At 43.8% G+C, this 22,289-nt stretch overlaps 1 protein-coding gene across 6 annotated transcripts in view; it reads right to left on the minus strand.

The window, feature by feature from the left end:
- The window catches only part of Akap8l (A-kinase anchoring protein 8 like), a 35,141-nt gene that overhangs the window by 2,406 nt on the left and 10,446 nt on the right, over positions 1 to 22,289 (minus strand). For 2 of the 6 annotated variants that reach the window (XM_013361843.4, XM_078037700.1), the window contains exons 3-13: positions 19,273 to 19,305; positions 18,938 to 18,995; positions 18,755 to 18,835; positions 16,688 to 17,141; positions 16,511 to 16,607; positions 16,361 to 16,431; positions 16,075 to 16,138; positions 15,084 to 15,192; positions 13,499 to 13,640; positions 13,304 to 13,409; positions 12,936 to 13,066 (exon numbers count right to left, since the gene is read on the minus strand). In XM_013361843.4, the coding sequence (XP_013217297.2) occupies positions 12,936 to 13,066; positions 13,304 to 13,409; positions 13,499 to 13,640; positions 15,084 to 15,192; positions 16,075 to 16,138; positions 16,361 to 16,431; positions 16,511 to 16,607; positions 16,688 to 17,141; positions 18,755 to 18,835; positions 18,938 to 18,995; positions 19,273 to 19,305 (1,346 nt within the window). Of the gene's footprint in view, positions 1 to 12,935; positions 13,067 to 13,303; positions 13,410 to 13,498; positions 13,641 to 15,083; positions 15,193 to 16,074; positions 16,139 to 16,360; positions 16,432 to 16,510; positions 16,608 to 16,687; positions 17,142 to 18,754; positions 18,996 to 19,272; positions 19,306 to 22,289 lie in introns of all 6 variants that reach the window. The other 4 variants (XM_021731545.3, XM_078037701.1, XM_005333054.5 and 1 more) reach the window with 2 other exon arrangements.

Raw genomic sequence — 22,289 nt, forward strand, 5'->3', positions numbered from 1 at the left:
CTTCTCTAGGCATACAGATGGACACACTATAAATTCTCCCAACTGAGACACATTTAATGTTTCTAGATTTTCATCATAATAACCAAACACCACCAGAATTAAATTAAGTACTCTCAGGCTGGTGCTTTTAATTCTAACCAAATAGGTTCCCCAAAATGATAGTGCCCAATTCCTTTTTTTATTATTTTTTAATTTAACATTTATTTTTTAGTTGTAGTTGGACACAAGACCTTGATTTTATTTATTTTTTATGTGGTGCTGGGGATAGAACCCAGGATCTCGCATGTGCTAGGTGAGCATTCTACCACTGAGCCACAACTCCAGCCCCACCAATTACTCTTTAAAAAAAAAAAAAAATGATGCAAGCCACACTTCCTCCACTTGTATTTTAAACAACGAAGAGTGAACCTGGTGGGGTGCATGCCTATAGTCCTAGCTACTGGGAAGGCTGAGGTGGGAGGATCACTTCAAGCCAGGAGTTTGAGACCAGACCAGGCAAGATGGTTAGACCCTGTCTTGCGTGCGGCCCGGGTTCGATCCTCAGTACCACATACCAACAAGGATGTTGTATCGCCAAGAACTAAAAAATAAATATTAAAAATTCTCTCTCTCTCTCTCCTCTCTCACGCTCTCTTTAAATAAATAAATAAATAAATAAATTGGCTAGTGCCTCTTAAAAAAAAAAAAAAAATCATGACTGGTCCTCCCACCTTCTGTCAGCACTGCATGTTGTCATTGTGGGATATTTTTGCTGCCGGATGAAAGAGAAAATAATGTGTGCTGATTCCTATGAGACTTCCTTGCCCACTAGCAAGCCTGAGTTGCTGATATGCACGCTGGTGCCCAGCACCTCTATGGGATGAACTTGTCTTGGTGTATGGATTTTCTGGCTTGCTCATGAAGGCTTCCCTTAACACACTCAAAGTAAACAAATGATCTACGTTTTCTGGAATCTAATATATAGTTATGAGGCAGGGGTCCAACTTTCCAAAAATTTATAAATCATCACTTCCCTGCTGAATTGAAAAAGAGGTGTTTTTGTTTGTTTGTTTGTTTTGTTTATATAAATCTGAAGTCCAAAAGGCACTACAAAACAAATATTTCCCCTGGAATTCATTTGATGACAAGACATGGGATGACATTATTATTATTATTATTATTATTATTATTATTATTTGGTATGGTGCTGGGGATTGAACCCAGGGCCTTGTGCATGCAAGGCAAGCACTCCACCAACTGAACTATGTCTCCAGCCTGACATTCCATTTTTACACCATCTTTTTTTTGGTACAGGGGATTGACACCTCCACCAATAAAACTGAACCTAGGGGTGCCCCACAACTGAGCCACATGCCTAGCCCTTTTTTATATTTTATTTAGAGATAGGGTCTCACTAAGTTGCTTAGGGCCTACCTAAGTTGCTAAGGCTGGCTTTGAACTTGGGAGCCTCCTGTCTCAACCTCCTAAGTCATTGGGATTACAAGCATGCACCACTGCGCCTGGTTTATTTCATCTTTCTTTATCCCATCTGTATGCCACTTGAATAACTACTGATGATTCAACTACCAGACTCTTCCTTAGATCCTGCTGGAAGCTACTGATCACACCATATTGTCTTTCTGAAACCCAAAAATTAACTCAGAAACAAACACTTGGCCCTGAAGTTTCAGAGACAAGACCTATACAAATACTAAGTTCTAAAACATATTGGGACTTTTCCCTAGGTCTGTTGATTGCACTATTTTATTCTTGTGCCATCACCACTTTTTGCTGACTTTGTAAAAAAATTATATATATATATGTGTGTGTGTATTATATATAATACATTTAAATAATAACATGTACAGTATATTATTTTTTAAATTAATTTTTTGAACTATTTCTTTGTGTGTGTGGTGCTGGGGATAGAATCCAGGGCCTCCTTGTACATGCTATGCAAGTGCTCTACCACCGAGCTACGCCCCAAACTTTAAAAAAAAAACAACAAAACAAAACAAAAACCCTCCTTTTAAAATTTTGAGGCAGGTTCTTACTAAGTCACCAGCCTAGCCTTGAATCTGTGATTCTCCAACCTCAGCCAACTGAACAGCTGGGGTTACAGATGTGCACTACTATACCTGGCTGTAATAACCTTTAATATCTGTAAACTCATAACTGCCCTTTGTATAATCTTTTTGGCTACAGTTAAGACTTGGAAAACTTTGTCAGGCACAGAAAGACAACATAGTATGTCCTTACTTACATGTGGAATCTTATAAAGCTAATCTCATAGGAGTAGAGAATAGAATAGAGGTTACCAAAGGCTAGAAAAGGGGTACAAGGAGAAATGGAAAGAGGATAGTTAATGAGTTCATGGGTGCATCTGCATAGAGAAATAACTTCTAATGTAGTACAGCACAGTGGAATATTATTGACAACAATTAATTGTATATTTCAAAATAGTGTAGGTAGGTAAGACTGTTTCCAATAACAAAAAATGTAAGAGGTGACAGATTTAATGGCTGCACTGATTTGGTTACGTATTGTACATAAGTATTAAAATAGTATACTGTATATCCTAAATATGTACTACTATGTGTCAAATAAAATAAAAATAGCTGGGTATGGTAGCATACATCAGTAAAACTCAGTGGCTTGGGAGGCTTTGACAGGAGGATCACAAGTTCAAAGTCAACCCCAGTAACAGTGAGGTGCTAAACAACTCAGTGAGACCCTATCTCTAAATAACATACAAAATAGAAATGTGGCTCAGTGGTTGAATGCCCCTGAGTTCAATCCCCAGCACACACACCCCCACCAATAAAATAAAGGAAAAAGAAAATGTAAAAATTTAAAAATTTGCAATCAATCCACTTATCCCTATCCTAGATTATGATGGGAATTGTACTATCATCATCAGTTGGGGGTAACTGGGTTTTTGTTTGTTTTACCATTAAATATTAACTCCCCATTTACAACACAATATGTTCTTTATGTTCCTCCATTTATATCCTTGGAGTATTTGTAGTTCTTCTTAAAGGTGCTATGCCTTCTTTAAATCTATATTCCTAGATACTTCAAACACGGTGTAGTTACTGTGAGATTTTTAACCACATTTGTTTCTAACTTATTATTACTAGAATAAAGAAAACCAACTACTTTTTGTATGCTATCTTGAATCCCACATCCTTATCAAATTCTACTAACTTTGAGAACAATTTGCAAGGTGCAGTGACAAATGTGTAATACCAGCTACTCAGGAGGATCCCAAGTTCTAGACTAGCCTGGACAACTTAGTGAGACCTTGTTTCAAATAAAAGATAAAAAAGGTTGGGTATGTGGCTCAGTGACAAAGCACTTGCCTAGCAGGCTTACAGCCCTAGATTCATTCTCAGCACCACACAGACAAATACATTTATTTATATTATATATATATATATTTTTTTTAAATTTTTTTTTTTAAAGAGAGAGAGTGAGAGCGGAGAGAGAGAGAGGGAGAATTTTTAATATTTATTTTTTAGTTCTCGGCGGACACAACATCTTTGTTGGTATGTGGTGCTGAGGATCGAACCCGGGCCGCACACATGCCAGGCGAGCGCGCTACCGCTTGAGCCACATCTCCAGCCCTATATATTTTAATTTTTTAAAAAATTTTTCCACTTCTCTAAGAATGTAATCACATTATTTGTACATAGTTTTCCCTTCCAGTATTTTACGTTCTTTGATTTCATATTGAAGCATCCTTGCATTCCAGAGACAAATCCTAACTACTACACTGGACTATACATCTGAATTATAGATTGATAAATACTAATATTTTCTTCAAGCATATTCATGTCTTTAATTATAAACTAATCTACAGTTTCATCTGGGTATAATTTTTATTTAATTTTTGGAATCAAAATTTAAAAGACTTCCTAAAAATTACCTAAAGAGGACAGTCTTTGGGGCTGGGAATGTGGCTCAGGCGGTAGCGCGCTCGGCTGGCATGCGTGAGGCCCGGGTTCGATCCTCAGCACCACATACCAACAAAGATGTTGTGTCCGCCAAGAACTAAGAAATAAATATTAAAAATTCTCTCTCTCCTCTCTCACTCTCTCTTAAAAAAAAAAAAGAGGACAGTCTTCTAGCATGGCACCTGGAAAGCCCTGTGAACCCATTCACCAATGAAACTTATGAAAATTACTAAGAAAAGTCTCTGAATATGTCCAAGGGACATATATCAAATGAAGAAATACTTAACAAGGAAAAGCTACTAAAATCCAGTGAGAAAGAGTGTCAGCTGTGTTTGTTTGACCTATTGCCTCCCTGCCCTCCCTAGCTCAGTGTGATGGAAACTCCACTCCTATGCAAGTAGGAGGATAAGCCCCAGTGTCTACCAACCTCATTACAGCTTAGGGCTGGAACAGGATGTCAGCATTTCTTATCCTGTCCCCACCTACCTGCAGCTGAGGCTAAGTTCTGAATAAGTACAGGTGGGAAACGACAACTTCTTTCTTCTGCCCAGTCCCTATGCACAGAATGGAGATGTGACCTAGGGTAAGATATGCTGAGAATACTGGGGCTCACATAACCCTGGATTGTTCACAAAGTAGAGGTCCAATGCTAAGAGAGGCAGACCAATACCAGAAAGAGGCCACAGCCACTCACTTCTCCCTATCTCTCCTGAAGCACCAGAGTCACTATTTGGAAGCATCCCTTTGTGCTCACCCTGAGCCTTGGCTAAGAGATTTTGCCCAGGAGAGCCTGGCCTTAAATCTGTGAGCTCTTACTCTCTTCCCAACTTCACTGGTAAGAGTATTAAGAGTTTGAGACTACTCTCTCAAACAATGAAGGGTGTGGAGAAAAACTGGAAGGAGACTGGAAGATTTAATAGTAATATAAATTAAACCATAGTGTAGCTAAGTTACCAGAGAGAATCTAAAACAAAACAAAACAACAAAAATAAACAGCAAAGAATAGCCTTCCAGGGTTCAGAATAAATCTCAAACAATAATCTCAAGAATCAATGCTGGGGGGCTGGGGATGTGGCTCAAGTGGTAGCGCGCTCGCCTGGCATGCGTGCGGCCCGGGTTCGATCCTCAGCACCACATACAAACAAAGATGCTGTGTCCGCCGATAACTAAAAAATAAATATTAAAGTTCTCTCTCTCCCCCCCCTCTAAAAAAAAAAAAAAAAAGAATCAATGCTGTAAAGGACCACAAAATTAACTGGATTAAAGTAGAGTGCCATTTATGCCCCAGGCATTATTGAGAACCATATAGCAATCAGCCAGAAAATAAACTGTTAACAGCTGAGTATGTGTGGTCTGGGAGACAGTCAGAAAGAGCCCCTACTAAAACCATGTCAGGGTGGTTCCCAGTCAAGCCAGCATGTCTGCACATGCCCATGACTTTCTAATTCAAGGCATAATACCAGAGCTTCACAGTGTGGGAATGAAAGAGACTTCTCTAAAAAGAGACCTTGCTAAAAGAAATTTGGCAAGTCACTAATCAAATAGATACACAAATATCAGAACAAGATGCTGGATATGGGGGGGGGGAACCAGTATTATATATTATCTATAAGATGTCTAGTTTTGAACATAAAATTATGAGACATTGAAGCTGGGTGTGGTGGCGCATGCCTATAATTCTAGTAACTCAGGAAGCTGAGGCAGGAGGATTACAAGTTCAAGGCCAGCCTCAGCAACTCAGCAAGGCTCTAATCAACTTAGTGAGACCCTGCTTCAAAATAAAAAACAGGGGGCTGGGGTTGTGGCTCAACAGAATGCTTGCCTCGCATATGTGAGGCACTGGGTTTGATCCTCAGCACCACATAAAAATAAACAAAATAAAGGTATAGGGCAGGGGATATAGTTTAGTTGGTAGAGTGCTTTCCTCGAATGCACAAGGTCCTGGGTTCAATCCCCAATACCACACACACACACACCAAAAAAAAAGGGGGGGGGGCTCGGAATGTAGTTTAGTGATTATAGCTTAGTGGTTAAGTGCCCCTGGGGTTCAATCCCTGGTACCAAAAAAAAAAAAAAACCAAAAACCACCGTCATTGAAAGGAGATTCTGACCCACATTCAAGGAAACACAGCAGATGATAGGTTTAAACTACCTGTGGCAGTGAAAAGATGTCAACATTAACAAAGATTTCAAAGTAGTAATTAAAAATGCTTAAGAAGTAAAGGCTTGAAGAAGTAAAAGGTATAGTGTCACACCTCTTCACACAAACATCAACAAACTAAAACAAAAATACAAATCTTTTTGGAACTGAAAAGTACAATAACTATTTACCAGAGAAGCTGAATAGTAGATAAGAAGAGAATTATTGAACCTGTAGCTCAATAGAAATTATACAATCTGAAAAACAATAATAAAAATGAAGTCTCAGACAATGGTGAGACACCATGAAGTGACCCAACTTATGCACAACAGGAGTATAAGAAAGAAAAAGGGCCAGGTACAGTGGCACATGCCTGTAATCCCAATGTCTCAGGAAGCTGAGACAGAAGGATGACAAGTTCAAACACAGCCTCAGCAAAAGTGAGGCACTAAACAACTCAGACCCTGTTTCTAAAAAAAAAGGAAAATAGGAAAAAAAAATGAGGAAATAATAGCTGAAAGCTACCCCAAGACTGATGAAAAACAAACTTACACAAAGAAGATTAATGAACTCCAAGTGGAATAAATACAGAGACCCACCAAGAGACATACAATAAAAATGCTAAAAGTCAAAGACAAAGGAAAAATCTTGAAAGCAGCAAAAGAAAAACGAATCATCACTTATAAGAGAAACTCAAAGGTTCCAAGCCAACATCAGGATAACATGCTGAAATGCTGAAATAAAAAGGCTGTCCACTAGGCTGGGATGTGGCTCAGAGGTAACACGCTCACCTACGATGTGTGAGGCACTGGGTTCCATCCTCAGCACCACATAAAAATAAAATAAAGATATTAAAAAAAAATAAACTGTCAACCAAGAATCCTATAATTAATAAAGCTATGTTTAAGGAAAAATAGATATTTTGAGATAAACCAGAACTGAGAAAGCTGGCATGGTGATGCATGCCTGTAATTCTAGCTACCTAGGAGGCTGGGAGGATCCCAAGAAGTTCAAAGCCAAGGAAGTTAGGAAGGAAGGAGGGAGATAATTTGCTGTTATTAAACCCGATAGTAATGTGAATATTCACAGAAGAATTTAGTTAACTATAAAAGACATTATAAAGGCACAAATTTTTTTTTTTTGTACTGTCTCTAAGTAAAATGTAAAAAGGGTTGGGGATGTGGTTCAGTGGTTAAGTGTCCCTGGGTCCAATCCCCAGTATCAAAAAATAGAATAAAATAAAACAAAGAAATAAGCACGATCAGTGTTGGGGTTGTGGCTCAGTGGTGGAACGCTTGCCTAGCACTTGTGAGGCCCTGGGTTCGAACCTCAGCACCACATAAAAATAAATAAATAAAATAAAGGTATATTTTTTAAAAAAGGAATAAGCACAATAAAACGGTTAGGCAAACAATAATCTATAAAATATTCTAGCAAACAATAACAGAATACAGATTCTTCTCAAGCACAAGGACCATTCTCCAGGATAGATCATATGCTAAGCTATTTAAAAGTCTCAGAGTAAGGGATGAAGGGATATGGATCCATGGCAGAGTGCTTGCCTGGTACATTTCACAAAGCCCTGGTTTTGATCAGCCCCAGCACCACCACCAAAAAAAAAAAAAAAAGAAAGCCTTCAGTAAATTTAAAAAACTGAAATAATACAGTGTATGTTCTCAATATGGAATAAAATTAAAATTAGAAATGAATTAGAAAAAAACAAATTTTGGAAATTCATTAATAATGGATAAATTGAACACTAAATTTTTTTTTTTTGTGGTGTTGGAGTTTGAACCTGGGGCTTTGTGCATGCAAGGCAAGCACTCTACCAATTGAGCTATATCCCCAGCCCTGAACACCAAAATTTATTTATTTATTTATTTTTTAAAGAATTTTTTAGTATTTTTTTATTTTTTAGTTCTCGGCGGACACAACATCTTTGTTTGTATGTGGTGCTAAGGATTGAACCCGGGCCGCACACATGTCAGGCGAGCGCGCTACCGCTTGAGCCACATCCCCAGCCCCACCAAAATTTATAGTATGAAGCAAAAGCAGTAATCAGAGGAACATTTATAGCTATAAACACCTACACATTTGGGAAACAGTAGAAGTATGTAATAATAAATTCCATCATTATATACAACTATAATGCACCATTTAAAAAAAATGGAAAAAGAAAAAAAAAAAAAAGAAAGAAAAGAAATGGAGGGTACCCAGAAACCTAAATGTAAAACAGCAGAAGGAAATAATAATAATTATAAAAGTTAATAGAGAACAAAAAAATGAAGAAAAAAACCACCTCAATGAAATCAAAAGTTTGTTCTTTCAAATATTAAAAACATTAACAAACCTTCAGCAAGATTTACCACAAGAAACAGAAGACTCAGATGACTAGAGGACATCACTACCAACCTTAAATAATAAAAAGAATTATAGAACAATTCTATAAACAACAAAATACAACACCCTTTCAGGATAAAAACACTATAAACAAATTAGACCTAGGAGAGAACTACCTCAGTCAAACCAAAACCCTCAGCTATCACACTGGACCCATAAAGTCCCAAGTTTTCAATTCTATAAACATAATAAAAAATTCAAATATTATTTCAAGGTTACCATAAGTGATCTATATATTGCTCATTTTTATAAATGTTCTATCTGGGATGATGGGACAAAATGGGTAATGATGAGTCTGGGGCTATCCCCTTAAGATATGAACAATATAAACAAGACAAGGACATGCACTCTTACCACTTCTGTTCAACCAAATACCAGAGGTTGTAAGCCAGGATAATTAAGAAAAAGAAAAAATAGGCATCCAGATTGAAAAGGAAAAAGCACAACTAATTCTGCAAATAACTGCTATACCCTTAATAAACAAAAGAACTTGCTTAGCATGTGCAAGACCCAGGGTTTGATACCATTTCTAAATATATCAAATTTATTCTAAAATATTGTTTTCCTTTTTAACAATCGCACATTCACAAAAAGCACAGAACACATTCTGAAAACTACAAACAGTTTTGAAAGAAATTGAATATCTCAGGCTGGGGTTGTGACTCAGAGGTAGAGAGCTCGCCTAGCACAACCGAGGCCCTGGGTTCGATCCTCAGCACCACATAAAAATGAATAAATAAATTAAAGATATTGTGTCCAACTACAACTAAAAAATCTATATAAAAAATTTGAATATCTAAATAAATTCAGACATTCCACATTCAAGGATTAAAATAAGTGGTAATAGTCTACAAATTGGTCTAGAAATAAAACACAATCCTATCAGAATACCAGCTGACTTCTTTGGAGAAATTGTTAAGTTGATCCTAAAACTCATGGAAATTCAAGGGACACATAATAATCAAAACAATTTTGAAATATAACAATAGAGTTGGAAAATGCACATTGTATCATTTCAAATCTCACAAGGCTATTTCCTAACATAAAGTACTAACATAAAGTAAACTGTACTAACATAAAAACAGAACCATAGAATAGAATTTTAAGTCCACTGTGGAGCCAACCTAGATGCCCTTTGATAGATGAATGGATTAAAATAATGTGGCATATATACACAATGGATTATTACTCAGCAAAAAAGAGAAAAAAATCATGGCATTTGCAGGTAAATGGATGGAGTTAGAGAAGATAATGCTAAGTTACCCAATCCAAAAAAAAACAAATGCCAAATGTCTTCTCTGATTCATAATGGGGTAGGTAGGGGGAGCGTGGGAGGAATAGATGACCTCTAGATAGGGCAGAGGAGTGGGAGGGAAAGGATGGGAGCACGGGGTTAGAAATGATGGTGGAATGTGGTGGACATTACTATCCAAATGTATAAAGACAAAAATTGGTGTGAATATACTTTGTATACAACCAGAGATATAAAAAATTGTGCTCTGTATGTATAATAAGAATTGTAATGCATTCCGCTATTTTATATATATAAAAAATAATAATTAAAAAAAATTAAGTCCAGAAATAAAACCACACAGCTATGGTCCACTAACTTAACAAGAGTGTCAAGATCATTCAATGAGGAGAAAATAGTCTCTTTCAAATGGTGCTAGGACAATTGACTATCCACATGTAAAAGAATAAAGTGACACCCTGACCTCACACCATATGAAAAAAACAAAGTGGATCAAGGCCTAACTGTAAAAGCTAGAACCATAAAACTCTTCAAGAAGAAATCATAGGGGTAAATCCTCATAATCTTCTATTTGTCAATGGATTCTTGGATATGACACCCAAAGTGAAAACAATAAAAAAAAAAATTTGATCTGGGCATGGTGGTTCACTCCTGTAATCCCAGTGACACAGGAGACTGAAGCAGGAGGATTACAAGCTTGAGGCTAGCCTCAGCAACTGAGAAAGACCCTGTCTCAAAATAAAATTTAGAAAGGAATGCGAATATAGCTCAGAAGCAGAATGTTCCTAAATTCAACCACCAGTACTACATACACCCCCAAAAGATTTACTATTTAATTCAAGCAGTCCATTCCTATGTAAATACCCAAGAGAAATGAAAACAAATGTGCACAGAAGAACTTGCACACCACTGTTTCTGACAGCATTACTCTTAATAGTCAAAAGGAAGAAACAACCCAAATACCCAAATAAATGAATGGAAAAACAAACAATGTGGCTGGGTACGTTGGTACACGCCTATAATCCCAGAGACTCCAGTAACTGAGGCAGGAGGATCCTAAGTTCAAAACCAGCCTCAGCAAATTAGCAAGGTCCTAAGCAACTCAGTAAGACCCTGTCTCTAAATAAAATATAAAAAACGACTGGGGAAGTGATTTAGTGGTTAAGCACATCCTGAATTCAATCCATGGTACCAAAAAAAAAAAAAAAAAAAAGAATATATGTACCAGACTGATAACTTGTATAAGGGGAAGATGAGAGGTGATAGCTAAAGAGTATGAATTTCTTTTTGAGATGATGAAAATCCTATAATTGATTGTGGCAGTGGCTTCTGGATATACAGAAATCAATGTATCAACTAAAAACTATTGAACTGTACATCATTTTTTTAAAATAGATTTTTTAGTTGTTGATAGACCTTTATTTTATTTATTTGTATGCGGTGCTGAGAATCAAACCCAGTGCCTCACACATGCCAGGCAAGTGCGCTACTGCTAAGCCCCAGCCCCAGCCCCTGAACTGTACATCTTAAATGGTGAATTATATGGCATATGAATTATACCTCAGTAAAGCTGTTACTAAAATAATAACAGGAAGCTTTCTTTTCATGATCATAGTCCATAACTTAAAAAAAAATAGAAGTATCGGGCTGAGGTTGTGGCTCAGAGGTAGAGCACTCCCTTAGCGTGTGTGAGGAACTGGGTTCAATCCTGAGCACCACATAAAATAAGGATATTGTGTCCCCCTACAACTAAAAAATAAATATTTTTTTGAAGAATAAGAGTATTTTTCTGTGTGTGGTGGTACACACAGTTACTTGGCAACTGAGGCAAGAGCATCACAAGTTAAGAGGTTAGTTTAGGCAACTTAGATCATGTCTCAGAGTAAATAAAAAGGGCTGGGGTATAGCTCAGTGGTGGAGTGCTTACCTAGCAAATATGAGGCCCTGGATTCAATAAAAAAAAACAAAAACCCACATGTAGCATTTAAATTCTTTTAGAATCAAATGCTGTCACTCATTTCCTACATGTTTGAGGGGGGGCGGCCCACTGGGGATTAAACCCAGGGCTTCTTGTATGCCAGGCAAGCACTCTACTACTGAGCTACATTCCAGTCCTAAACTATATCTCTTCTTGCTAAATTGTCCAGGTGACCTTGAATCTGTTATCCTCCTGTTTCAGCCTCTTAAGTAGCTCAGATTACAGGAACACATCACTGCACCCCAAGATTTTTCAACAATTTTAATAATTCATGTATTCTGCACCATTCACTGTCTTTTCTCTCTATCCCCCATCAGTTCCCAGCCCAAGAAACTGTTCTTAGCAATACAGCTTTTCTGTTGCCAAAGCCAATGTACCCTTTCCTAATCTTTCTAGACATTTGCTAATTCTCAATCTGCAATTACCCAAGCCAGACCCCTCAATGAGAATTGGTGTACTGAAGACAACCAGAAATGAGTTGAGATGGGTAGTGCTATCAACAAATAAATCCCATCATTCTGTGACGACGGCCACATCTCCTTTTAGCTCAGAACTGAATCTGGGCCTCTGTGCTCTCTCCCTACTGTACTCCTGCCACATCACCTGATTTTTAACACCTACCTCCTACCCAACATGTCACCACTTCCATCAGAAAACATCTTCTCCGGATATGCCAGCAAAAAAGAACATACCCATTTTCTTGCCAAATGTGCTTCTCTTTCTGAACTAGAGATACCCCACCCCCTGCCACGCATAATCTCAACAGCACCATTGTCTACTCAGTTCTCAGAGTCAGAAACCTAAGTCATCCCTGGCTCCTGGTCACTCCCACAGGCCAACCTCCTGTTCCTGTACTTTGAAGGCTCTCCTCTCACCCTAGATTATAGTACCTATGAACCTCTGAAGTCCAACCACTGCTCCAGCAACAGGGGCCCTATATGTTTCTTCATCTTTTTTCTGAACCTAATCTGGTGGTTGGCCCCTATGGAAATGGTGGTTCCCATATCCCATGGTGTACTGGTCTTGAAGGCCCAGCTCAACATCACCTTCTCCCAGGCCATGTCCCCATCTCCTGGCTTTCTCTATGTAACCACAGTGATTGCACCAGACTGGAACTGTCTTTATCTATTGTCCCCTGCCTTCCCTCTCTCCTCATTACAACCACAGGACATCCCCAGAGGCCTCAATCAGTTCACCAATAGGAGGGAGAGGCCACCTATGGCCACTCACCCTGCGGTTCCGGTTGTGATCCATGGTCTTGAGATGCTTCTGGATGATCCCAAACTGCATGGGAATAAAGAGGTCACAGGCAGCACAATGGGCTGCCTCCACCTTCTTCACAAAATGCTCCATGGCAATTTCTGTGGGAGGAGGAGGGAGGAAGAAAGGAGTCACCATTGGTCCTAAGTGCCTAAGACAAACCTAGAAGTCTAGGAAAAATATCAGCCCAGCTTTTCAACTTGATTATCTACATGGGACTGAGGCTTTTCTCTTTCAATCTTCCAAAGAAACAAAGGGATGTCACAATCCTGTATGGAGAAGCAGTGGAAGGCAGGCCAAGGTGCTACTTGGTGGGCAGTGGGATAGAACCTCCTCACCTTGGGTCAGATCCTGATCTCTGTAAATCTGCTGGATGAGACCATCAAGGTCCTCCACAGTTTTTCGGAGTTCCTCTGTCTTTTTGGTTTTGTTGGTGACGTACTCCTGCCAGAGACACGCAATTTCATGAGGGCTGTCCTATGTCACCAGGGACCAAAAAAAATCAAGAGTAGCTACGCTGCTCTGAGGCTTACCTGCAGAAAGTCAGCTGTCTGCTTAGGGAGCTTGGTGCCTACATATTTAAAATGCTCCTTGTGGAACTTGCTGTCAAGGTGGCTGGCCATCTCATCCTCATAGAAGGTCCGGTATTTGCAGAGAGAACACACAAACTGGATCCTGCCACAGGAGGGAAACAAGCAGCTGAGGCTGCAAGGGTCCCAGGGAAAGGTGCTGCCGCCTCACCCAACCCAGCTGCGAGCCCTGAAACAGGGCTTGCTCACGGGCCTCTGAAGTGCGGTCCCAGCAGAGGGACAGGCTGGGACCAGGAGGGTCGGGAGCAGAAAGGGCGAGTCTGCAGGCTGCAGTTACTGCAACGTAGGGGACAGGGGAGGAGCTCTTCCTTCCCATAGGCAGGAGGCCGAAGCCTGAGGCAGCAGCTGCTGCAACAGGCAAGGAGTCGCTGGAAGGTTGCCGGAGGGCCACTCTACCAAGGCTGGGCAGGAGCTTGTGCACTTGGCCCAGGTGGGAACCGGAAGGAAGGATGCCCTGGCGTGAGCCAGGTGGCCCTGAGGTGCAGAGTGGAGTACGCAGTCCCGAGGCAGGGCCCGAAAAGGTGCTGCATCTTCCTTCTGGGTTCTGGGGAACTCAAAGGCCCAGCCCATCCTCTGCTCAGAATGCTTGGGGGTGGTGTCGGGAGGGATGGAAGGCAAGCAGGCCTGGGCACCTGCTGCCTCATCTTCCTCTTCCAAGAAGAGACCAGTCTGAGCTGGAAGGAGGGCGCCTGCCCGGCCTGCCAGAGGGCAGCCTGGAGTCACCTGGGCGAGGTGCTCTGTCTGGGCCTGGTGTCCACATCAGAAGCCTGGGGTCTGGGGCCTGGGCTGGAGCAGGCCGCCGTGGCAAGGGGCGGAGGAGGCCAGCCGCCACCGAGGCCTCGGGGCGGGTCCCTACCTCTGCCGGACGTCCTTATCTGGGCCACGGGGTCAGCTTTGTCTGGAGAGCCCAGGGGCCAGGCGCCGGCGAGGCTGAGGAAGGTCCAGCAAGAGCAAGAGTCTGAGGCGGAGGAGGCAAGCGCCAGTGCGGGAGCCCTGAGGGCAGACAGACCCGACCAAGGGGCGTGAAGGGCTCAGCCACAGACAGGCCCGGCCTGACAGGGCCGGCGGGTAGGGCAGAGGGCAGGCCCGAGGCTGCCATAGCCCACAGGTGCTGCCATCTCTCCTGAGCACGGCGGCGGCCTCTTGGCAGCTAGTTGGGGTGGCACAGGCGCCTTGGACCTTGAGTCTCTGATGAGCTGGCCCCCTCCCTCAGGGGCATCGGGCCCCCAGTGCACCTTGGGGCTCGTGCGCTGAGTGACCTAGCGCTGGAGCTTCTGGGCAACGGTGCTGAGCAGTGTCGGGTCTCAGGCCACAGATGCCAGCGGTCGCCAGGCGGCCACAGAGGGGCAGGGGATGAGTCAGGCCTTAGGAGCTGGGCCTGGCGGGAAGCAGGGTCCATGCACGGCCGAGCAGGTGGTGGCTCCCAAGGGAGGCCAGAGGGCGGCGAGATGGCAGAGCTATGGCCCTGCTCTCCTGGCGGCAGCCCCAGAGCGAGGCAGAGGCAAAGGGATGGAGGGAAGCTGGTTACCTTTCTACCATGCGGTCTCGCTGCCGCTTTTTCTGTTTGTCCTGGCTCTTCTTGCTTGCCTGCAACTTGCGTTTGGCCTGGCTACTCTCATCCTGGGTGATAAGGGCCCCTGTGGGAACAGAGGGGCCACAATCACCAGCTTGGCTCTACCAGGAAACGGCAGGCCTAAGGCCTCTGGCTGAATCACCCGCTGTCCATTCCAGAGGGTCCATCTGAGAGCAGTTGTTTACGCAAGGCCTTTGGCCATGAGCGGGGCTGGATACCCTGGGCTGGGCAGGAAGTAGGTTTGGCCTAGGCGCCAGGAATGGGGAGATACATGTTGAACCCTCTGCTCTCCAGGATACCCTCACTCTCTGGGGAGTGGGCCATGGGGAAGCTGGAAGGCAAAAAGAAGCTGTCTTGGAGGGGACACTGGCACATGTTCAGAGGGGCCAGGTGGTGGGATGCAGGGAGGCCGCTCACATGGCCCTGCCCACCCCCCACCGGGCACCGCGGCAACAGTAGGCTGAGGCTGGATTTACTGGTAGATACCTGCTGGCGCTCATCACTCAGATGGGGGGACACGGACTCCCAACAGGGGCTGGAGAGGCGCTAAGGGAGAGGACACGCAAACCACAGCCGTAAAAAATGCACCAAGGGTCCCAACTCAAGACACCAGCCACTGAGGACTCGGAATTGCACGTTACTGAGGGACCAATAGCAGGGATTGTGCCTAGGGGTCCCCACACTTTTGCTTGCTGCCCCAACCTGAAGGCAAAACCAATAATGCTAGACAGGGACAATGCCATCCACAGACTCCACCTAGGAAGAACAGGGTCAGGATAGGAAGGGGCAGGGGAGGAAGCAAAGTCCCTGCCAGCACATAACCAGCCCCACAAGGCAGGTCCCCAGCCAGCCAGCCACTTTTCTGCCACAACCCTACCCTCAGCTGGATCCTTCCCATGAGTACCTGGAAGAGCCACCTAAAACCCAGGCCCCCTAGAATACTCACCTTTCTCTGAATCTTCTTTGCCTTCTTCTCTCCCATCCTCTTTTCCTTCCTCATCCTCTCCTTCCTAATATAATTTTAAAATCCAACTTTAAAGTGTGCAATTACTTATATAATGACTCCAAATAACAAGACCTAGGGCCAGGAGCTGGTCTGGTCACCCACCACCCATGCACCCAGGCGATAACACTGCCTAAGACCCCTGTGGTGAGGCCTACATTTCAGCTCAGTTTGGTCTTCACAGGCCTCACCTGCAGGGAGAAAAAGCTCAGGGCCAGGGGCCACTTACTGCTCTGGATCCTTTTTCCATAGCGTCGATACCTTCAGTGCCCTCTGCGGCTTCCCCCTCAGTACCCTCATCTGTAAGGAGAGAGGAGTCAAATTCATCCCAGAATCTCCAGAGGCAGGTAAAGGGAAGGAGGCAAGGCCCCGTGCTCACCATTGTCTGAGTCACTGTTCTCTGAGCAGTCCGTCCGGGTAGCTTTGCTGTCCGGCTCGTCAGGACTGCCACCCTGCTTTCTCTTCTTCTTTTTGGTCTGAGCCAGAGAAAGGGAACTGGGTCAGTGGATGACTCCACTCCAACCAGAGACCAGGAGGGATAGGCCTCCTCACTTACCCGGAAGTCAGCCGTAGTCCAGGTCTTCCAGGTTCGCCTCATCTGCTTCATGCCATTGCCAAATCCGAAGCCAAAGCGGGAGCCACCTGGGAAGGCGCCCCCGCCACGCATGCCCTGGAACATGCCATACTCAGGGATGATGTTCTGGGAGAAGAGGGAGGGCAGCCGGGAGGCACCAGGCATGCACTGGCCCCGGGCCCCCATGGGATCTTCCCACATGCGCCCATAGCCCGAGGCCATTGGCCTGCCGCTCCGGGCATCCCGGGCCCAGCCCTGAGCCCTTGGACCAAAGGTATCGCCGCCACGCATGCGGAACTGGTCACGGTAGGCATCATACTGGCCCTCATAGGCCATTTCCATCTCAGGGTCAAGCTCGCCATAGTCATAGCCCGACCGGTACAGGTCACGCTCACTCAGGACGGCCCTTGAGTCACAGGCCTCGTAGGAATCATATCTGCAGAGACATGTGGCAAGCATCAGGCAGATTCCCTCAGAATTGCTCATATTCAGCTGGCCTTTTGGCCAAGCCAACTGCTCCTGCCATCCTTTCAACCTCCCAGACCAGGGACAGGAAATGCAACTCTAGCACCCACCCTGCCCTGTCAGAGAGACTCAGTGTTCAGAAATGCCAGTTAAAATGTTCTGGACTCTAACAAGCAGAGAATTTTAGAAGGAGGAAAGGCCTCACATAGGGGCTACTAAGAAGGACTAACACCTAGCAGGAAAGCTCTAATCCAAGGCCCTATGAGAGGCAAGGCTGCTCCCATGACTCTTCGGAAATCAAAATCCATTTGTGACAGCCACAATGCCCAAGGGTGCTCTTCAGGAGAAGAGGTAAGTATCCCAGCATAATGTATGCTTAGCCACTGAGGCAAATGATGCCCATGAGAAACAATTCAGACCTCATCCTACATGACTAGGGGGACCCACAAAAACCCTCCAAAGCCCCTCACAATCCAGATGAAATGGGATAAAATGGTGAATGTTTCTTAGTAGATATTGTGACCTTGCCAAATCGCTGGAAAAGGGCTCTAAACCCTATACAGCAACTGGGAAGGAGGCAAGGACTCTTGCCCAGGAGAGGCAGTTTAACCATAGCGATAGCCCATGCCTCACACCACACAAACTTCACATACACAGGGGACCCTCCTTACAATCTCCTCCCCAAACCTAATTCCCTAGAAGGACCAGCAGATACAAGAGAAGCAGCTAGCACTGCCATTCCTCCCCTCATCCCTGCTCCCTGGGCTCCAAGCTATGGCAAGGTGTTGCACTACAAGGACTCAAATCCATGCAAGCAAGTTCCCTTGCTCCCTCCCCCAATGGCCCTGGGGCCACACTTGGCCTTACCCCAGTGACCAGCCAGGCCCCTCTTTATTCTCCTCACTAGGGCACAAGTACCCTAGATGAATACCAGTTCAGTCAATGATAACTACCCATAGACAATGCTTTGCAGTGTGGTATATCTGGGTGCGAATTCCACCCAGCCCCACCACTTAGTCAAGGGGCCCTTTCTGGCAAAGGAAATGACATGACTGTGCTTCAGTTTCTCCATCTATAAAATGAAGATAGCAAGAGTTCCTCATAAGGATGTTTTCAACAGGTGTACATTTATAAGGCATTGAAAAATGACCAGCAAGTGTCCATTTCTGTCCCTCCTCTGTATAGAAGACAGCATAGCTCACAGTGGTCAGTCCCAAGGGCTTGCCCACTGTTCACACAAACCCAACCCGTCCTTGCTCTGTCTTGCAGGATGCAAAGTCTAGATTGAACACCAAAGTGTTGTCCCAAAGAGAGGGGCTGCTGGACATACTGCTCCTGAGGAGCCATTCTATGGGTATGATGCAGCCAGGCCAACCAAACTTGTTCCCTGAAGCTAGAGAGAAGCTGACCACGAGGGCGACATAGTTCAGAGAAAGGAAGTACAATGGACCCCATTGAGAGCAAAGCATCCAGTAAAACAGAGCAAGGATGGAGAAAAGGGTCACAAAAGCATATTCAACCGAAATGCCAGCAGGCAGGAGATATCCCTGCAGAATCTCAGCTCCTGGGTAAGCCCCTACTCACCTTTCTCCACCTGAGCTGTACACGCCGCCTTGAATCATGTCTGTCTCCAAGTGTGGAACCATATCTAAGCGCTGGTTAATTCTGGATAAAATGGAATCGGCACTGGCGCTACCCGAGGCACTAGGGTTTGCATTTGTGTCAGAGCTAGGCATTTCCCAAGAGTTTGAAGTGGCCATACCATACCCATAGTTGGTGGTGTTATCCTGGCCATAGCCATAGCCATAACCATAATTCTCGTAGCCTGCAGTGGAGGAGACAGAGATAGACAGATGACAGGGCAGGAAGGAGAGGCAGACCGAAACAAACATACAGAAAAGGGTGTCTCTGTCACAAGTAATAAACTGGGGACCCTAGCCACGCAAGGGCAGGTGGGCCCTAGCCATTCCAATAAAGATCTTCTCTGATGTAGCAGCTGCCCCAGAGACACCCAAATCCCACTTTGGTCAAGCTGGCAGTGGCAGAGAAACAACTGGTTCAATCCCAGGGAAGAGGAGAGTGGTTGCAGGAATGATACTTACCTCTGTTTGTCCCAGAGTTCCAAGTTCCATAGCCTACAAAAAATAAAATTGCAATTACATCTATAATCACTTCCAAAAGAACATGAATTTAACTCAGTTTAATTCACAAATGAAAACAGTTACTCCCACTACCTGACTGGCTGGCTGTAGGACTTCCTCTAACTGAGATAGATGCCTCATGCTAAACAGCCCCCTGCAAATATACCAGGCTATTTGTTGCCCTGGTCCCTGGCAACAAATAGCTCTGAGCATGTGGTATTTTTTTTATATAAATATTTATTTTCTAGGTGTAGATGGACACAACACAATGCCTTTATTTTTATGTGGTGCTGAGGATCGAACCCGGATAAGGCCCGTGCTAGGCGAGCGCTCCACCACTGAGCCACAATCCCAGCCCCTGAGCTGTGGTATTTAAGGAGTCTCTTGTTCCCAAAACCTTCAGCTACTAAACTTGGCTCCTACACTTCTACCTTGAAAAGCTAGAATTAAAACATAACATCCCTGCACCCCTGCCTACCAAGTACTAATTAGAGGAAGAAGAAAATCGTTTTGGTTTTTTTTTTTGTCTCATGTAGACTGCAGGTTAGAGCACTTGCCTGGCATGCCTGAAGCCCTGGGTTCATAGATAAGACAGATGTCACAGACTGTGTTGTGCAAGAGGCAGCTGGCACAATTGATATCAATGCTGAAATCATGTCACCCAAATTACCCATCAAGCTACAAGAAGCAGGAAAACAAACCACCCCAGTCCCCCAAATGTCTGCCTAAATAGGGAGGGCCAACAAGCCCTTGAAGTGTATAAGTGTGCTGAGTGGGAGCACATCACTGAGGGAAAGCCAAGAGCAACTCCTAGCTTGAGAAAAGCCATTGAAAAACAATCTGGATTATAAGATGATTATGCTCTGGATTTGATAGTAACATGGGGTAAAATTCATTCCTTCAGGAGCACAAAGCCACTAAGAACTGACAAGGGGAACTTTGAATAATGAGCCATGGATCCTCCTCAAAGGAGCACATGAGAAAGGAGGCTACCAGAGCTTGTTGAAATGGCAGCCTGACAAATGGCAGAATCCAGACAACAGAAGAGAAACAGTGAACTAAAAAGATGAACCAGGAAAATGGTTCTGCATTTGGGTTCCCCTACAACCCAACAAACGCAGAGAATGGAAAGGTGTCAGAAACTAGCCAAATTACTCTAGATGACTGCTACATTTAATGAACTATGGGTATGAAAGAGCTCACAAAGAAAAAGTCCTCTTTGAGTATGGCAAACAAAACCATGGTTCTATGCAACAACATTTTTTTTTTGTACCAGAAACTGAACCCGGGGGATGCTCAACCACTGAGCCACATTCTCAGCCCTTTTTTTTTTTTGAGATGGGGTTTTGCTAAATTGCCGAGGCTGGGCTCAAGCTTGTGATCCTCCTGTCTCAGCCTCTGGTGCCACTGGTACTACAAGTGTGCACCAGCACACCCAGTGGTGTGAGGGTGAGGGTAAAACCAGGGATTGAACCCAGGGGTGCTTTACCACTGAGCTACATTCATACCAGACCTTTTTTTTCTTTTTAAAAAAATTTTTTTAGTTGTAGATGGACACAATATCTTTATTTTTATTTATTTATTTTTATGTGGTGCTGAGGATCGAACCCAGTGCCTCATGCGTGCGAGGCAAGTACTCTACCACTGAGCTACAAGCCTAGCCCCATACTGAGACCTTTTTAATTTTGAGACAGGGATACACCAAGTTGCCAAGGCTGACCTCAAAATTATGATCCTCCTGCCTTAGCCTCCTGAGTGGCTGGGATTATAGGCCACCCAGCAACAACTATCATTCTAAGCAGAGGCTGGCTGTCAGACACTGTTCAAACCCAGAATGCTGCTTGATGTTAAGGGAGAGTAACAAGGGATGGCCAGGAGCTGGAAACCTTTTAAAGAAAGGGCAATGAGGGCTGGGGATGTGGCTCAAGCGGTAGCCCGCTCGCCTGGCATGCGTGCGGCCCGGGTTCGATCCTCAGCACCACATACAAACAAAGATGTTGTGTCCGCTGAAAAATAAAAATTCTAAAAAAAAAAAAAAAAAAAAAAAGAAAGGGCAATGAAGGAGCCAGTCCCACAAACAAAAGAGAGGCCAGCAAAGCTACATTGTGAACAACTAACAAGAGCCTGGCCTCTGGCTATTTCAAAGGAAGAAGAATTGAGAGAGAAAGGCAGAGCCATTGGGGCTCTGTCTATGAGTCACAATCTGGTCACCTCAGGCTTCAGGTGCTGAGAATCTGATAGAAAGGAGTAAGGAAGCCAATAGTATGGTACATTCTGTGAAAGAGCTGCCACCAGGAGTCCCTTTGGTCAAGCACTCACTACCTGCTACTTGCTATACCTGGAGCGACCAGGCTCCCGAATGCACTCACCAGCTGGATCCCTTGGCAAGAGAAAGCCTGTGCCTAGACTGATGTTTGGGGACTCGAGGACTCCATAGGACCTGCCAAGTCTGAAAGAAGACCCCAATTCAATCTGTCCCCCGAAAGAATGAGATCATGGTCGAAAAAGGGAATTTTAAGGACAGTTTTGTTCTTTTTAGCTTTTGTTACTGAACCCTGAGCTAAATCCCCAGACCTTTCCATTTTTTGTTTTGAGACATTTGAGACATAAATTGCCCAAGCTGGTCTTTGAATCTACAATTCTCCTGCCTTGGCCTCCCAAGTAGCTAGGATTATACATGGGCACCACAGTGCCCAGCTGCAACTTTTTTCAAAAGAAAAAGGAGGTAGTCACAATAAGCAATACTTACAGACCAAAAACAGAACACAATTTAAATATTCAACTTCCAGAATTACAGCCTACTTACTCAGTGAGAATATAGCCACCAAAACAATTTATAGCCAGGTATAGACAGCCTTGGCAACTTAGACCTCATCTCAAAAGTTTATATAAAAACGGCTGGGGATGTGGCTCAGTTAAGCTCCCCAGGTTCAAAATCCCTGGTAACAACAACAAAAACTCCTGTTTTATGTAGCACA

Source organism: Ictidomys tridecemlineatus, chromosome 2 (assembly GCF_052094955.1).
Source record: "Ictidomys tridecemlineatus isolate mIctTri1 chromosome 2, mIctTri1.hap1, whole genome shotgun sequence".
NCBI classification, from domain to species: domain Eukaryota; kingdom Metazoa; phylum Chordata; class Mammalia; order Rodentia; family Sciuridae; genus Ictidomys; species Ictidomys tridecemlineatus.